We start from the raw sequence: 18,128 nt of genomic DNA, 5'->3' as shown, positions 1-18,128 counted from the left end.
AATACACAGCTGGACATTAACTAACTCAACTAGAATTTGAAACACATCAGCTACCACATGTAAGTCCTAATGCCAACATATAAGGCTTGTGAAAGTTTAGAGAAGACAAAAAGTTAGGGAATGAGTTAGACTCCATTCCCTTTTATATTGATAATACTGAGTATAATATAAGGAAACACAATCACACAATCACTTAATTCCTATTCTAATATAATTCTTATTCTAACACTCCCCCTCAAGCTGGTGCAAAGATATCTCTCATGCCCAGCTTGTTGAGAATGCCATGAAATGGCTTGCTCCCTAGTCCCTTGGTGAGAACATCAGCTAGTTGGTCTCCAGTCTTCACAAATGGAATACATATGATACCATGAATTCTGCCTCAGCACTAGATCTAGCAACCACATTCTGTTTCTCACTTCGCCATGTAACTAGGTTGCCACCAACAAATGTGCAATATCCGGAAGTTGATCGCCTGTCAGTGACGGATCCAGCCCAATCTGCATCAGCAAATGCCTCCACACTGAGAGAGCCATGTTTTGAGAAATAGAGACCCTTTCCAGGAGAAGATTTCAGGTATCTCAGGATTCTCATAACGGCCTCTAAGCGGGAAGTTCTTGGAGCATGCATAAACTGACTCACCACACTTACGGCAATGGCAATGTCTGGACGTGAGTGGGATAAGTATAGGAGTTTTCCCACTAGTCTCTTGTATCTCCCCCTGTCCATAGGATCTCCCTCTTGATCTTCACTCAGTTTCTGGCCCGGTTCTAAAGGTGTATCACATGGTTTACCTCCAAGCATTCCAGTTTCCTTTAGCAAGTCAAGTACATACTTCGTTTGACATATGAAGATGCCATCCTTGGACCGAACTACTTCAATGCCCAAAAAATACTTCAAACAGCCCAAGTCTTTGATTTCAAACTCCTTGGCTAAGTATTCTTTCAAACGGGGAATCTCCTCAACATCATTTCCTGTCAGAATAATATCATCAACATAGACAATAAGAGCTGTGGTCTTACCATGTGAGGAGTGTTTCACAAACAAGATGTGATCAACTTGACTTTGCTTGAACCCATATTTCAGCATAGCTTGAGCAACCTTTTCGAACCAAGCCCTAAGAGACTGCTTTAGCCCATAAAGTGACATTCAGAGCCTACAAACTTTACCGTTAGACTTAGCATCCGCAAAACCAGGAGGAATATCCATATAGACCTCTTCTGCTAGATCTCCATGAAGGAAGGCACTCTTCACATCAAATTGATGAAGTAGCCAATCCAAATTTGCAGCAAGAAAGAGTAAGATTCTTACAAAATTCATCTTAGCAACCAGTGCGAATGTCTCTTGGTAATCTACCGCATAAGTCCGAGTGAAGCCCTTAGCAACCAGTCTTACTTTGTACCGTTCTATGGACCCATCTTTGTTTTTCCGTGTACACCCACTTACACCCAACTGGATTTTTTCCTCTAGGTAACTCCACTAACTCCCAAGTGCCACTCTTGCTGAAAGTTCTCATCTCTTCCATCATGGCATGCTTCCATTCAGGAATAGAGAGAGCATCCTAAAAATTGGTAGGTAGACTCACAGAAGATACTTTAGACAGAAAAAACTTTATATGAGAAGACAGATTAGAATAAGAGACATGATTAATAATAGGATGCTGAGTACATGACCTAACCCCCTTCCTATTAGCAATAGGAACATCAAGATAAAAAAAAATCAGGAATAGGAGCACTAGAATCAGAATTACCTAGACTCTCAAGAGAAGGGGTTGACTCTGGACACTCATCCGGAGAAGAAGAAGTTGGCAGTAAAGGAAGGAAAGCAGTCTTTTGCATCCAAGTGACTCGCTGTCTGTCCTTGTCTCGGATATAAACTTTGCCTGCTTCCTTTTCCTTAACAATTGCTGGCTCATCATCCTCTATCTGTTCAACCACGGACAGAAGTGGAACAGGAATCTCTTCACACCAAGGTTCTCCCTGAAGGGGTGACTGTGAGACCGGGGAGGTCGGAAAGTAAAACTGAGACTCAAAGAAAATGACATCCATGGATACAAACCATTTGCGAGTGGGAGAATGATAACACTTATAACCCCTTTTGGTGGTAGAATAACCTAGAAAAACACACTTAAGGGACCTAAGATCTAATTTACCACGAGTGGGTAAATGATTATGGACAAAGCAAACACAGCCAAAAGTCTTAGGAGAAATAGAGAATCCGAAAGAGAGAGACCCAAACAAAACTTGAAGAGGTGTTTGTTTTTGCAGGACTTGGATAGGAAGACGATTAATCAAATAAGCGGCAGTGAGAACCGCTTCCCCCCAATAGGATCGAGGAACTCGCATCTCAAAGGATAAACAACGGGCGACATCAAGGAGATGGCGATTTTTGCGTTCGGCAACACTATTTTGCTGAGGGGTATTAATGCAGGAAGTCTGGTAAATAATGCCATGAGTGGCGAAATAAGTGAAAAGACTAGAGTCAATATATTCCTCCCCATTATCAGAGCGTAGAATTTGTACTACCACCCCAAACTGAGTACAAATCATTTTATGGAAGTTTTGAAACAGAGAAAACACCTCACTTTTATCTTTCATCAAATAGATCCAAGTAGCTCTGGAACAATCATCTATGAAGGTAACAAACCATCTGTGACCAGTTAAAGACACAAAACAGGAGGGACCCCATACATCATAATGAATCAAAGAAAAAGGAACTGCACTTTTATTAAGTAAAGGAGCAAAAAAGGCCATGTGTTGTTTTCCAAGTTGACAAGACTCACATTGAAAATCGGACACATTATTTTTCTCAAAAACAAAAGGAAATCAATGCTTAAGTAATAAAAACGAGGGGTGTCCTAAGCGACGGTGCTACAACCAAATGTCTTCCTTAGTGGATGGTAACTGAATAGATGAACGAGCCAGCTTGTCTGGCTAATCCAGAATGTAGAGCCCATGTTCCTCTCTACCACTGCCAATCCTCTTCCCCGTGACAAGGTCCTGAAAAAGACAATGATCAGGAAAAAAACGTCACGCTACAATTTAAGTCACGGGTAATACGACTCAAAGATAAAAGATTAACACTAAAATTGGGAACAGACAAAAGACAAAGGCAGAAAAGAGGTGGCATGAATTAAACCTTTCCCTGACACAGACGAAATGTTACCATTAGCAATACACACTTTTTCCTGACCTGAGGTAGGGTTATACTCTGAAAATAAATTAGAGGAGCCAGACATATGGTCGGAAGCACCAGAATCAATAATCCATGGTACAGACGTATGAGATAGCAATGCACATGGGGATGAAGCCAAGTTACCTGAATTGGCAAAGGAAGAAGAGGGTGCACCTGTAGCAGAAGGAGAGGCTTGACGGTCTAGCAAGTGGCGAAGAACAATCTCAAAATCCGAGGCAGAGAACCTCGAAACATCAGCAGCTGGTGAGACAACTGGAGATGAAGGTGGTAGCTCAACCATGTCGAAAAGATGCGCTCGTGCGTTTGCCCCTCGGCCTCTCGAATGACTAGACCGACCCCCATGAGTATCAGGACGGTCTTCTCAGCCACCAGAAGGGGTGCCATGCAACTTCCAACAAGTTTCTCTTGTGTGACGAGATCTACGGCAGTAGTCACAGTAAAGCTGATCCTTCTCAGAGGAGGGACGAGAACCACGAGGCACACCATCTCAAGGAGGGGCAGCAACCAAGGCAGAGTGATCACTAGTGACAGGAGAAAGCATAGCAGAGCGGCGACTTTCCTCATTTTGCACAAAAGCAAAGGCATCCTGGAGAGAGGGAAACACATTCATGCCAAGGACTCAGCTCCGAACAGGATCATACTCTACATTTAGGCCTTCTAAAAACTTGAAGACCCGCTCTTGTGCTACAAATGTCCGGTAACCAGCAGAATCAATGGGACATACAGGCTTGTAATCCTGAAGGTGATCAAGGCGCTTCCATCCATTGCTAAGGAAGGTAAAATACTGGAGGATAGTCATCTCACCTTGCACCGACCTCTCAATGGAACGACGTAACTCGAAAGATTGTGAGAAGTTCCCTTTCTTGGAATAAGTAGTAGCTACGGTCTCCCAAATATCCTGGGCAGTATCCATAGACAAGTAGCTCTCTCCAATCTCCGGAACCATAGAATGGATCAACCAACCCATAATTAGAGAATTGGTGATCTCCCACTGGTCATAATGAGGGTCAGTAATACTGGGTGCCTGAACCCTCCCATCCACATATCCCATCTTCCCTCTGCTCTTCAAGAAAATAGTCAGACTCTGTGACCACGTAACGAAATTCTGACCATTAAATAGAGAGGTGGTGATTTTAAGGCCAGGGTTAAGGTTATCAGTCATAGAAGAAGGGATAACCGAACTCACGCCCTGAGATGGCTGAGATGTAGTAGATTCACTAGTCAAATCTGCCATGGAGACTCCTCAATCACAAAGCTAATCACAAACCCAAAAGATGAGAGTGGAGGAATCAGGACAAGAAGAACTAGAAAAAAATAAAGAATTTAAAAAGCCAGATTTTTTTTTTTTTTTTGGTTTCTTTCTTCTGGTTGTGTTTTAAAAAAGAATTAAAAGAAAAGGAACGGGTGTTGACCTACACAACCCAGACAAACAATCCAACCAAGACAGATGAAGAAGGCAGACGAAGACTCAGAGATGCCAACCGGAATCACGTATACCAGAGACGCTGTCGACAAGGACCACGAAGGCTAGGAGGACTGCCAACAGGCCCCTAGACAGTCAGAGGGACTACCGACAGGCCCTTAGGGACTCAGAGAAGCTGCCGACTAAGCCTAATAGGCTGTCGGGGAGCCCAGGTGAGCTGTCGAAGGTCTGGGCAAGGCTGGTGGAGGTGGGGTTTAGGCTGTCGGAGGGTCAACGGTGGCTATCTGAGGGTCTACAGTGGTTGTCAGGTCTCTTGGACTCAAGACAGGACTGCCGATAGAGGTAAGGAGGGATTGGCTAGGGTTGTGGCTCTGATATCATGAAAGTTTAGAGAAGACAAAAGGTTGGGGAATGAGTTAGACTCCATTCCCTTTTATATTGATAATACTGAGCATAATATAAGGAAACACAATCACATAATCACTTATTTCCTATTCTACCTTAATTCCTATTCTTATATAATTCCTATTCTAACAGCTTGTAGTTACCTACATATCCATGACACGTGGCAATATAGTAGGCACCTACAAGCCTGAAGACAGCAAATAGGCTTTTGCAGGCTGGTTTCTCCACTGGACTTCCACAATCCCGCCTGGTGGATTATGATGGCTATTTATGATGGTTAATCTCCCCCCCTCATGAAATTTTAGGATGTGCTGAAATGAGATTAGGGTGCAATTGGACCATGGAGCTGGTCCTGTGAATTTGTAGAGACCTGATTGGACATTCCAAGAAACTAGTAAATTATTTATAAATGCATATATTTTATCAGCTCATGGTTCATCTTCAATATTTTACAAACAGATAAAAATACAAAAGAAAAGAAAAATGAATGAAACACTAGTTCCAGAAGCATAAAGCTAAGTTCTGTACAAATTATTCATCATAGTCTTTCGCCTGACTAAAATTATGTAGAAGGCAAAAGAAGAGTTGAGAAGCCTAGCATGAACTGTTGAATGAGGGACAACAGAAGGAATATCACAATGACTCGTATAAGAAGTCTATAAACTTTAGAATAAAAAAGGAGCAGCAAACTGTTTGCAAGAAGAATTGGAAAAAAAAAGAGCTCAACAACTTTGAAAGTTATAATGATTTCACCTACCTGTAAACCCAAGAGGTACCAAGATGATCCGACAACATGGCCAGACAACACAAAGGTGAGAAGATTCATAACAAAATTTGCCCATGCTGACTCAAATGTGAAACCACTTGGAGACTGACCAACCATCAAAGGTAGAAACCTATACAACCTGGGAATATACTGAACAAGAACAGCTGCACGCAAAAGGTTCTTTGCATAATTTGCTCCAGATAATCCTATGAACCTTGGTATAAGCAATAATATAACAATCTGCACAATCGAAGAAGGTAATTTATGATGAGAACAGTAGATCAGATATTCAACAAAATGGAGTTTCTAGTTGCTAGTATAGGCATACATAGATTGGAGGATGCAGATAAATCATTTTTATAAATTGCATGGAAATTAATATGTTTAACATATGAATGGGATGCAGATGTTCTTCAAGCATTTATTTTCATGAAAATGATTAATTTGGCTTATTTAAAGTATGAAAAAATTGAAGAAAGTAAGAAGAATATTTTCATGCACCAAAAAGAAAATAAAATTTTGGACGTCAGGAAAATGAAAAAACATGTTGTAAGGAATTCTTAACGTTATTGGGAAGATCAACTATTTTCGAAAGGGAACAGCTGTCATGGCCGGGGGACTTTGAGCTGCGGACATCTGGTGATTTGAGTGGACATCCAGCAAACAACAGACTTGGGATACAACTCTCAAGATCTCCCATTTCTAATGTCTGGTGTATTGCAGAGCTCAAAACAGCGATTGCTTTGCCCTTTGCTTCCTCATTGCAGATTGCAAACTTCTTCACCAAGACTTGTACTTATACTCACTTTCCGTTCTTACTTGACAACTAAGAAGCACAGCCATGACACGGACACACCGACATAGAAATTTTCAAAAAAAAATGTAGGACACGACACATGGAGGACAAACACAAAATATACAATTTTATACATTTATTATATGTCATATATAATAATAAATAGTTAGTGTATGTCATGTGTATGAATATTTAATTCAAAGATAATAATAAAATGCAATTGTAACCATAATTTCTCAAGTCTAAAAGAGTATATAGGTAAAAATTTATATTAATTTTCTTTCATAACTGGATTCCAAGTTATTTTATCAAAATTGTAACGTGTTTCATGTGTGTCTACGCAATATGTGTTCCCCACATGTGAACCATGTCTAAATTTAAAAAATTATGGAAGGACATGTGTGGACATGTCTCTGACATGTGTTAAGACAGAACCCTATGACCGCCGCAATCATAGCCTCGAAGTTGCAGCTCTCCTCTCATTGTTGATCGTTGCACCCTCATCCGCCATCGCAAGCTTCATTGTAATCTTCTCCACCATCGTGAGCCTTACTCATGAATGAGATCTGTAGATCTCTTTCATCACAAGCCCTAGCTGAGGCTCCACCATCATGAGTCCTATTCGTAAGACCTGTGGTTCCTTCTCGACGCAAGCACTAGCCAGGGTGTTCTCGTCATCAATTGTTGTTGTGATCTTGTCATTGGTTGTCAGTCTTCATCGCTAGCAAAAATCGTGACCTTTGTTGGTTATCTTAATCGTGAACCCTAGTTCTTCTCTACCAACTATTAGTTCCTTCTATTGAAGACTCTACCCAACAATATGAATGTTGTTTAGCTAATTGTCGAATTCTGGTTTTGAAGTTCTCTTTTCTTTTTATGGTTGTGTTGTTCAAGATCAAACATCCAAGAAGTAGATTGGGATCGGATGTGGAGTTGGTAACTTACACGTACTCAACAGCCTACACATTCTTGTGGAGTTTTCATCAGCCAGTATGTCTTCATTTTGTCTAGATCAGAACTCAAGTCAATTCTAGGTTAGGTCATTTGTCTAGTGAACATTTAAATAATTTGGTCAAGTCTGGTGTATTGAGTCATATATCATCATTTTCTTCTTTCTAAGCTTACATCAGTGTCCAATGTGAACACAACACCTTTAGAGAAATATATGTGCTTAATTGACAACAATATAGATTTCAAAAGATTTCCATTTTTTCACTGAAATCAGAAACATTAAGGAGTGAAGCATAGTAGTAAGGTCTAAAGTGAAAGACTCAACATGGAAACAACTAGATGCTTAGTTTACACCACTCTCACTGGAAGGGCATTACATCTACACGATAAGATAAACAAAGATAACAAAATTCTCTTTTAGCAAACAAAGACAAATGATGCTCATAGATAGCTGGTAGTCCACAAAAGAAAAAAATAACAGGGGTGAAATTTGAAGGGAAAAAAACACAGGTCATATGTTTTGCATGTAACAACTTGCATGCATGTCTTGTGATTTAGTACGTAATGTATAATATTATTTCAATAATTTTTTAGGGAAAATAAACTGAAGAAATTCAAGTCCATGAAGTGAGACAGAATGCTTACTTGTGGAAGAGGTAATACAATAAATAAGTCAAGAAGAAAGTAACCAAAAAGATAATTGAGAGCAATCTTTTTTGGATGGTCAACTAATTCTCCAGCACCCACCACTGTAGATTCAGGAGCAACATATGCCAGCCGAAACTGCAATATGCAAATTAGACATATTGGCAATACTTTAAACATCAAGATCCAACCAAGGCACAACATACCATATTATGCATGCATAAACACAAATACAAAAGCATTTGATTTCACTTGATACATATAATATAATGTATTGATCAAAATATAAATCTGGTCATCGTTTCCTTTTCCCAGACTTCATTTCTTAAACAAATATTTCCTTCCTGAGATTAGCAACAGAATTTTAAAAAATACTTACCAGGAATTTTTTACTAAACCATGAAGGAATTTATTACTAATGAAAAAAAAAAGGGTACAAGAAGAATACAAAGGGGAACAAGCAGTCCACCCAATAAGGAAAATAAAGTGAGAAACAAGAAATCTCAACCTACATATCACACCGTTCTCTAATCACCATAAATAAAAAACAAAGGAATCCCCCATAAAGGCTGGAGACACAGAAACCTAAAAGGAGGCCAAGTAACAAATTTTATCCAATACGCTCTCAATTGTAATGAATTTTGATTTTTGGATTTGAACACTTAGAAAATTGAACCTAAAACTTTATTTTGACGTGTTTGAAGAATTCATTTCAACACTTTGTTAGGGTAGGTCGGGATGTGAGAGTATGTACATTAGGTTGGGGTCATTCATCTCTTAGTTTCTTTGTATCTTGGAATTCATTCTAAAACCTTAAAGTTATAGTCCGTTGTATTTTGTGATTCAGGATTGTGATCTTCGGTATCACTAAGCTTGATTTTATGTCATCTTCTGTCTAGGTGAGTAGTTGCATGCTACAAATTTTCTTAAATGTTACTTTTCACTCAATAAGTTTTCATGTTCATAACATCAAATGAACTAGATCATTATGATTATATTGGAACAATATGTGAAAGGCCCAGGGAACTTATTCCACTAGGTGTGGTCACTCTAGCCACCAGGGAACAATTCCGAGTTAGGCTACGATGACTCTAACGCTCAAAGGTTGTAGGAACAGACCTAGGTAAGGTTGGGTAAGCTTCAACCTAATCTTCTTAGAGAAAAGGCTTACAGACATCTCGAGGATGACTTTTTATTTGATGTTGGATCCACTAGTTGTGTTGCCCAGAGAAATATGGCATGTAAACTAAACCAAACCAAATCAAGCCTTAAGTCCCATCAAATGAGGTCGGCTGCATAAATCTTTCTTCTCCACTCAACTCTATCCAAGGCCATTTCACTAGTCAAATTAAGAATATTCATATCTCTATTTACTACACTAGTCCACATCAATCTAGCTCTACCCCTTTCCCTAACACTACCATCTACCGTCACTGTATCACATCTCTTCACTACTACCTCTGTTGGTCTCCGTTGTATATGACCAAACCATCTCAATCTATTCTCTCTCAACTTATCTTCTATCAATACTACTACTACCCATTCTCAAATATACTCATTTCTAACTCTATCTTCTAGTCTTGCCATACATCCACCTTAGAATCCTCATCTCAGCAGCACTCATTTTATCTACATGTTATTTCTTAATTGCCCAACATTCCGTTCCATACAACATCGCTGGTCTAATAACCGTTCCATAGAACATCCCTTTTAGTCTAATGGATACTCGTTTCTCGCACAGTATTCCAGACGCATTCCTCCACTTAAGCCATCCCGCCTTAATTCTGTGGATCACATCCGCTCCAATCTCCCCAGTTTATAGTAGTGATATGTTGTTATCTTATTTTATGTTGAGACATGTATTTCGTTATGCTTGTTGAGATACGATAAATATTTAATTGCTAAATTGTGGAACCCTACTCTTTGAACAAATTATTAGTATTATTGGTTGTCAGTCTAATTTCTATAATATACTACTAGTTGAGATGTCAAGCTAACATGTTTAATATTTTCAGGTGAGAGGACCTAGGTGTGGTCTTTGTGGACCTGTGTTGGAACCCATTTCTCGGAGCTCTATGATTGCATCCATAATTATCATGTTATCATTTTAAGGCAGTTCATTAGTCTAAATATCATTATTGTTTGACTTCCGTTCATGGATTGGTTGTGTCCCATTTGGATGTGTTTTATCTTTGTATTGTGGGCTGTTTGTGACCCACTAGTCTTTGACTCTTGCATGTTGATGCAATCACTTCCTTTATCCAGTTGGACTTATATGTGTAGTCAGTTCTTTAGGCTTACATGTACCTTGAGCTAAGGCCCAATGGCCCACAGCGGGTTATGTCCCGAATTGGGTTGTGACATGTACAATTCTAAAATCAATCTAATTTCATTGTTCTTTCTATTCTCTATTTATATCTTCTTCAGTCTACTTTGATTTCAAAACAGTATCAACGATTTTTGGACTTCTTACTAATTAGAATACCATATCAGTAATATCACTGCAAGTGGGTATTTAAAAATGAAAATTACAAGAAAGATGGAGCTTCTAATTACAATTCACTTACAAAATAATCGTGATAGCAACACACACACACACACAAATGACAGCTTCCTTCAAAGGAAAATAAGAGAGTAGTTTACCTGAAGAAGTATATGGATAAAGTATATGAAATCAGTCATGCTTCTAAAAACCACAATTGCTGTCGTCAGGGCCCAATTAATAACTATGCACTTATTATCCTGCTTCCAACAAAAAGAACATGTAAATTTCAAAGTAAAATACGTGGCAATAAACATTAAGAACATCATTTGTAATAAATCTAGACAATTGAGAATAGTGAAAATCTAATGTCATGTCTTCAGACAAGAATATTTCTTACTAAAGCATATCAAAAGAATGAAAAGGTAATTAGATATAACCAGTAAACTACATAACGGAGGCAGGAGTGGGAGATGGAGCAGAAAATATAAAAATAAATATGAATATGTTGAAGTTTAACTAAGTGGCTCGAGATGTCTGACATAGGCATAGCCCATAGATTCCAACACACCCAAATAGATTAAATTCTTCCTAAGTCCTAGAACAAGTCTGACATCACTTAGGACCCTCACAACACCATCAACCATCTTGGTTTTTGTTAATTTATGCAATACTATTTTTATGGGTTTTTTTTTGCACTTTGAACTCATTCAGTATATAATAAGAGTATTGAGATTGAGAAACCTAAACAATTCTCTCCTCTCCCTTTGAATAATTCAGTAGGTAGCAAGGTTGCCTACCTACTACCACTACCCTGTAGTAAGTGGGGAATCTTGTGCACTGGGTACGACCTTTTCAAAATAGTAGACTGAAGGTTGTAGGCCCTATGGATTTTAAAGGGATAGAATATGGTTGGATCAAAAGGCAAGAAATTTTAAACACTAATTTAGGGGTTTTTGATAAAGGTTACTGTCTATAAAGTTTGGTTTTTGGAAACGAAAACTAAAGAAATTAGATGTAGGCTGTACTTAGAGCAAATGTAATTGCACAGAATAAGAAGAACAAAGAGAAAAGAATAATCATCAAGAAATCTCACCTAGAATCACTTTGATGTTCCCTCCAATCAAATGATAACTCAAATCTTCAATAGCTTCTCCCATGAAAACTCAACTCTATTGAATTGAAAGAATAAGTAGACATCTTAAGAAATTGGCATTCTTCTACCTTTTACTGATAGCTAGAGCTCCAAGAGGTGAAACTTTGAAACTTCTAGAAAGACTTCATTCTACAACCACTAAGGACCACATATGAATCCTTGTGGCATAACTTAAATTACAATAAGACTCATCAAGAACAACATCAGCGGCATATTAACCTAAATCATACATAATATAAGATTCAATTGAACCAAGACTTGTTCAGACAAGGTCCTAAGCTGGGGGCTTTCACGTTCATAATATTTTACTTGCCACCAATCTCTCTGTCTGGAGTCTGGACCATTTATCCTCCCTTTTGTTGAAAACTCTCTTCATCTAGTTCACTTTTTAAGCTAATAGAGATAATTCATACAAAATAAAAATAATAATTAAAGCCTGCAAGAGCTGTAGAATTGTATGACTGTGCATATTTCTTTGACAATAATAGCATACCATTAGCAATGATAAATGATATCATGATTCTTACGTTCTGAAGTCCAATATTGTACCAATACAAAGAGAAAATATGTCCATTTAAATATTTAAAGAGGACATAATATAGAACTCAAATCAAGTGATAACCCTTCAAGAGTAAATTTTCTAGATTCAGCCAACTTAACAATATCAAATGAAAAAATAAGCCATACCTGCTGGACAGTCAGCAAAAAGAAAAACAAGGGGTCTACAAAGATTGCAACCAGACAAGAAATGGCAATGAACTTGTTCCACTGCTGAACAACTTTAGTATGAGGATTCATAACTCCAGGAATATATGGATTCAGGAAAGAAAAAATTCTCCCTGGCCAACCTTTTGCATCCCCATAAAGAATATTATGGAACTGCAAAAAGAAAGGGAAAGAAAAAGCACAAAAAATGCAAACTGCATTAGTAGATTTGTTGATTGACGCATTAAATGTAGACAATGAAACAGACAAGAATAGGAGATCAAGTAACAAAATGAATAAAATTAAATAAAATGTGCTCTAGTGACATCAATTAAACTAATCCAAGATAAATAAATAAAGCACAGTGCAATGAAGTAGCAACTCATATATAACTTTCTTGCCTAAAAAATATTTTTAAGAAATATCTTTTAATAATGCACCTTTAAAATAATTTTAGGGAACAAAAACAAAGAACATGTCGTGACTGGTTGGGCTTGGTTTATTTTGTAATGAATGTAAACCAAAATAGGCAGCGTTTATTCAAACAAAGGGAACCGAAGGTTTCCTCAAAACTTGAGTTCTCAATAAGGAGCAAGTTAGTGCATCCATTTTCTTGCTCGTTAGCGGTTTAGTTTGATTGCAGCTAGCGCCCTTCTGTTTTCTCGCTTTTTTTCTCTTAAGGTAAGCTTCAAAGCAAGGTATACAAAAAAAATTATTCCTTACACTACCATAATATTTAAGTGGGTTAACCTCTTTGTAGTAGCAGGATAAAAGTACTGCAGCATGAAACATACTGATTGAGAAATCCAGTCTCAAAGATGGCCAGATTTAACATGGATGCTGATGTTTTAACTGACATCCGGAGTGGGAACAACCCAAAGACAGGCCCCATTACCCATGTGAAAAGCCACAACACACCACACCACAATTATGAGAAGTAAGTTGACTACACTTCAAACCAAGCTACATCTTCATCACAAGTGAATCAATCATTGAAAGTATGCCAATTGTTAACTTTCCAGCTGGGACATGAGAATCCTCAACAAAACTCAGGAGGGAAGTGTTAAGAATTAAATTAAAAGAAATTATCATTATTAATCCAGTAGAAAAAAAGTTAAGAAAACCATGGATGTCTCAGACCACATAGCACGGGTCATCTACTTACAGTTACTTATTTTGGGCTAACTCTACTCAATTTCTGTGATCTGTACTAGAGATTCACTCACTAAAGGCAACTAGGAGTCGAAGTATAAATCCAGAACTATTTTTCACTTTTAGAAATCTTACTGCACTACGTCAAAAGCTAATACTCTGATGCAGAGAGGACACAAAACATGTCAAAAACAGACATAAGCAACTCTGGTTTTACATAAAGATTTATCACTTAAAAACTTTAACATTAACTCCAATTTTCAAGCAATACATGAAAAAAGTAATAAACAAGTTTTAAAATAAATAAATAAACGTCACCAAGTAACTAGAACACTTAGTTTTGGAAGCTGTAGCCTGCAGCGCTAGTCATGTGACAAGAGACCATCTGCATGGAAGCACATATTACAGGGAAGTTGCCTGTGGCTAAGTGATCTATCATAGAGAAACTAACAATCTGAAACACACTGAGGCAGTAATAAAAGGGAAAACGATTCATGACAGAAATATTCTATGACAATACCGCTGTAAGGAAAAATCTATCTACTTGGGTAAGAAAAACACCTTGGGGTCAAAGATAACAGAAGATTTTGAGTTATTTTTTTGCCCCTTCAAATCATAATAAGTGGGGCATGTTGTGCAGTAAGGATCATTGCATACTCCCAATTGCCCAGACTTCAATAGATGTTCATTTTTGCCAGGATAGTTGTCCGGCCAACCATCCTGATCCATTCCCTTAAAAGAATGATATTTGTCCACTGTAGGCTCAGTTGTCTTGCGCCCAATTGTACCTTGGGTAGGTCGAAAGAGGTTCTCATGGTTACGGCTAATATATAAAGGACCACTCATCTGTATGAATGAAGTTCTTCTTTCATTCCGCAAGGGACCAGTATAACCTATGAAATTATCTCCATTTTCATAGGGCTCCATGGAATTCCTAGAAATAGACATTGATGCACTTCGATATCTGGATGAAAACCCCTGGAAATTGGTTTCCTCTTGTTCATCGCCTTGTGAATACATGTCTGATAGCATTGGTACCTCATCCTTCTCAAAATCAACCATCTCTCTTGTAGTAGAACTGAAAGAGACACATGTTGAATAGCAAGATGACGATCAACAGACAAAGATGACACCATAAGAAAAAGAATTTAATATAAGGCATGAAGGAATGCAAAGACATACCGAAAGGTCAAAAATCAAAAGAATTCAAGATAATTATAAAATGGCATAAATAAAAATATTAAGTTAAAATTGAAATAGTAATCACATGGAATACCAATCTAGTATCCATCCACAAATGTTCGAATCAAGCAGAGTTCTTCAGTCTAGCTTATAAATTGAACTGGGAAATCAACTTTTTAGAAACTACAAGTAGAAGAGCTACTATCCTTTGACTTGAAGAATTCAATTTACGTTCTTTTAAACTAAAAACAACCTTCAGTTAGACGACTCCATCCAAGTTTTCTCATGAAAGGAGAATACCATTTTTATCCGATATGAGAGGGAAAAGACTACCATTCTCTTTGTCACATATATGGAAGAAAAAATAAAGGTCTAAACGATTTTTTAATTTGATTTGAATACATATAAACTCAATAGCCAGTTTTCATTCGATACAAATTAATGCATCTTAGCAAAGTGGCCTGATTCCAACAATTCAGCCACCAAACTCATCTACTTAGCTCTATACAAACCACATCCTTTGCTAAATGAACCCGATATAGAAAGCATAATGAGATAATTAAGTTTGATTAACAGATAAAAGACAATTGTTCAATGGGTAAATTATACAAATAGTCCCTAATTCATTTTAGTCATTAATCTTTAATTTGTATCAATTACATCCCTAAGCTTTATACATTAATTCAATGTGGTCCCTTCCCAAAACTATCGTTAACTTTAGATGGAAAATGCTGACATCATGATTTTATTAGGCTTTGAACAGTCTATTTATGCCAAATAAAATTGATAGAAAAGCCAAAGTAGCCAAACACAAAGTGCAGTTACTTCTCTACAATTTTAGGGACGCAGTAAGTCACAAGCAAAAATTGGGGTTTGGGGGAACTTCAGGGATTTCCTCAGCAAATTAGAAACACAATTGACATAAAATTAACCTGTCGCAATAAGGAATGGAAGATTTGGATGTTTTTATTTCATAAATAATGTGCATTTTACATGTTGCATGATTCATTTTAGGCAAGAAATTGGATAAATTATTCTCAATGTTTGTCAAATGCCAAATATAAAACCGCTATAATTACGTCATCATCAATTTTTGTCTAAAATTAACAAAAGGGTTAAATTACACTTTTGATCCTTCAACATTCACCTGAATTTCATTTTGGACCCTCACCTTTTAATTTCAACAAAGACCTTAAATTTCAACTTAAGTTTCAATATAGTCCTCCCATTACTTCACCATTTAAAATTTGAGTAAAAGTTGAAACATAACGGACCAAAGCGAAATTTGAGTGACAGTTGGAAGATAAAAGGTGTAATTTTTTTTCCTCTAAAGCGTGCTCATGTGGCAACCACATGAGCACTTTTTGTCCAAGAGTTTAAGTCTGAGAACTTAACTGTTACAATTACCAACTGAGGGGCTAAAGTAAAATTTGAATGAAGGTTGAAGGGTGAAAAGCATAATTTATCATAACAGAAATTATAGAAAGGGACCACATTAAATTCATGTGAAGTTTTGAGATGTACGCTCCGCATTTTTTGGCGTTTGGTACAACAAAAAATGAAAGTCAACAGAAAATATTTCACTTTTAAAGGTGAAAAACGTATACCGGACTGAACCCTTATCATTGCTGCCACCCCATCACCTCCACTCTGTTGCCACCACCACCGCCATCAATACAACAATTAGTACATTAGCTTCAAGGACGCAACCAAATATGGGAAAATGTTTTCCATCGAAATAAACGGAGCAGTAATTCATACAAATTAGAGATTGAGGACCAAAATGAAATAGGTAGTATACTTTAAGAACTATTTGTATAATTTACTCTTGTTCAGTAAACTTCGATTCATATGAAGAAATTTTTTCAATAAGCATAGATGATAGGGAAATTCTATAATGCACACCCCAAAGAAAGGGGTACCATATGCCCCGGTTACAAATTTTTATGATTTTTGGTTACGACTTATTGTGCCGTTGAGTTGATTATGACTTAGTTATGACCTAGTCTGATTGTTATTTTGGTCATGTCTCAAGTGTCGTTTGGTTATGACCCATCGTTGTGTTGGTTATGACTCATTTCTTGATTTGGTTATGGCCAAAGAAGTATTGGGTTGCACTTCAAGTAATGTTCAATTATGATATATTGTGATCCTTCTAGTTACGACTGAAAGTTCCTTGATTATAATGCCAAATGATATCAAAACCACGAAAAGTCATAATACCCAAAATAGGGTGTATTGTAGAAGCACCGTAGAAGTTAGGAAAGATTCCGTACAACCAACAAACATCAGAGGGTAATGAGAGAAATTAAGGATGATTAGTAATAAATGAAACCAGTAATCAAAGACAAAAATTGAAGAAGAAATGAACAAATAATAATAGCAATTTTATCAAAGAAATTATTATTATTTTTATTTTTGTTTTTTTTCCAAACAAACCTGCCTTCAGCTGAATTCCCTTGTTATGAACTCTTAAAACTCCATCATCCTCGCCAATTGCACACTACCAGCAGAAACCAAACACACACACACACAGAGTGGTGGGTGGTTCGATTCAATCAATTATGAAGAATGGCAACGACTGAAACGGTCGAAATTTCAGAGAGAAAGACAGAGAGAGAGTAAACGCATTGACTCAAAAGGGGAGAGAGATAGAGAGGGAACATCCGAGGAAGCGAAGAAAAGGTGAACAACAAAGAAGCTTCGCTTGGCTTGGTACGTAGAGAGAGAGAGATTGGACTTTAGAGAGAAGTCATCCAGCGGGTCGATTGGTGGACTCCGTCGCCTGGAAGTGCACCCGGTGCAGGCGCTAACGTGGACACAGATACACACTACCCGCAAACTACCCTTTTTAATATATTTGTAGAAGGCTTCTGTATGTATACACCCATTACATTTTACTCACATCTGTCTTAATAAATAATTTATTTTATTTGAATTGCGTGTCATGTTCAGAATAATAATTTCACTTGCGAATAAAATTATAATAAAAATAATTATTATTAAGTATGTGCATGGAATAAATTAGGTGTGTGTAAATAGAAACTTTCATATTTCTATATTCATTTATAGCTAAATTACAAATATATTATTAAAAATTTAATTAAAATACCAATCGTCCTTATAATTGTAAAAGTTATATTTCACCCTCTTGAAATTTCTAATTTTATAACAAATCGTTTCTTTATTAATAAATTATCAAATCAATTAATATTTTTTAATAATGATAAAAATATGTTTTAATTAATAATTAAGTAATTTTATTATTGTATA

At 37.1% G+C, this 18,128-nt stretch overlaps 1 protein-coding gene across 9 annotated transcripts in view; it reads right to left on the bottom strand.

The window, feature by feature from the left end:
- Positions 1-17,758, bottom strand: part of LOC114280810 (putative cyclic nucleotide-gated ion channel 20, chloroplastic) — a 95,652-nt gene extending 77,894 nt beyond the window's left edge. For 5 of the 9 annotated variants that reach the window (XR_014356870.1, XR_014356868.1, XR_014356869.1 and 2 more), the window contains exons 1-6: positions 17,295-17,753; positions 14,235-14,751; positions 12,504-12,695; positions 10,822-10,920; positions 8,179-8,316; positions 5,778-6,026 (exon numbers count right to left, since the gene is read on the bottom strand). Coding sequence is in view for 6 of the 9 variants with exons in the window: in XM_028223204.2 (XP_028079005.2) it covers positions 5,778-6,026; positions 8,179-8,316; positions 10,822-10,920; positions 12,504-12,695; positions 14,235-14,735 (1,179 nt within the window). In the remaining 3 variants the exon portion in view is untranslated. Of the gene's footprint in view, positions 1-5,777; positions 6,027-8,178; positions 8,317-10,821; positions 10,921-12,503; positions 12,696-14,234; positions 14,752-17,294 lie in introns of all 9 variants that reach the window. The other 4 variants (XM_028223200.2, XM_028223203.2, XM_028223205.2 and 1 more) reach the window with 4 other exon arrangements.
- Positions 17,759-18,128: the final 370 nt, after the last annotated feature.

The sequence above is a fragment of the Camellia sinensis genome, chromosome 15 (assembly GCF_055761805.1).
Source record: "Camellia sinensis isolate YWXY chromosome 15, ASM5576180v1, whole genome shotgun sequence".
Lineage (NCBI taxonomy): Eukaryota > Viridiplantae > Streptophyta > Magnoliopsida > Ericales > Theaceae > Camellia > Camellia sinensis.
This window is presented reverse-complemented; position numbering and strand designations above follow the sequence as displayed.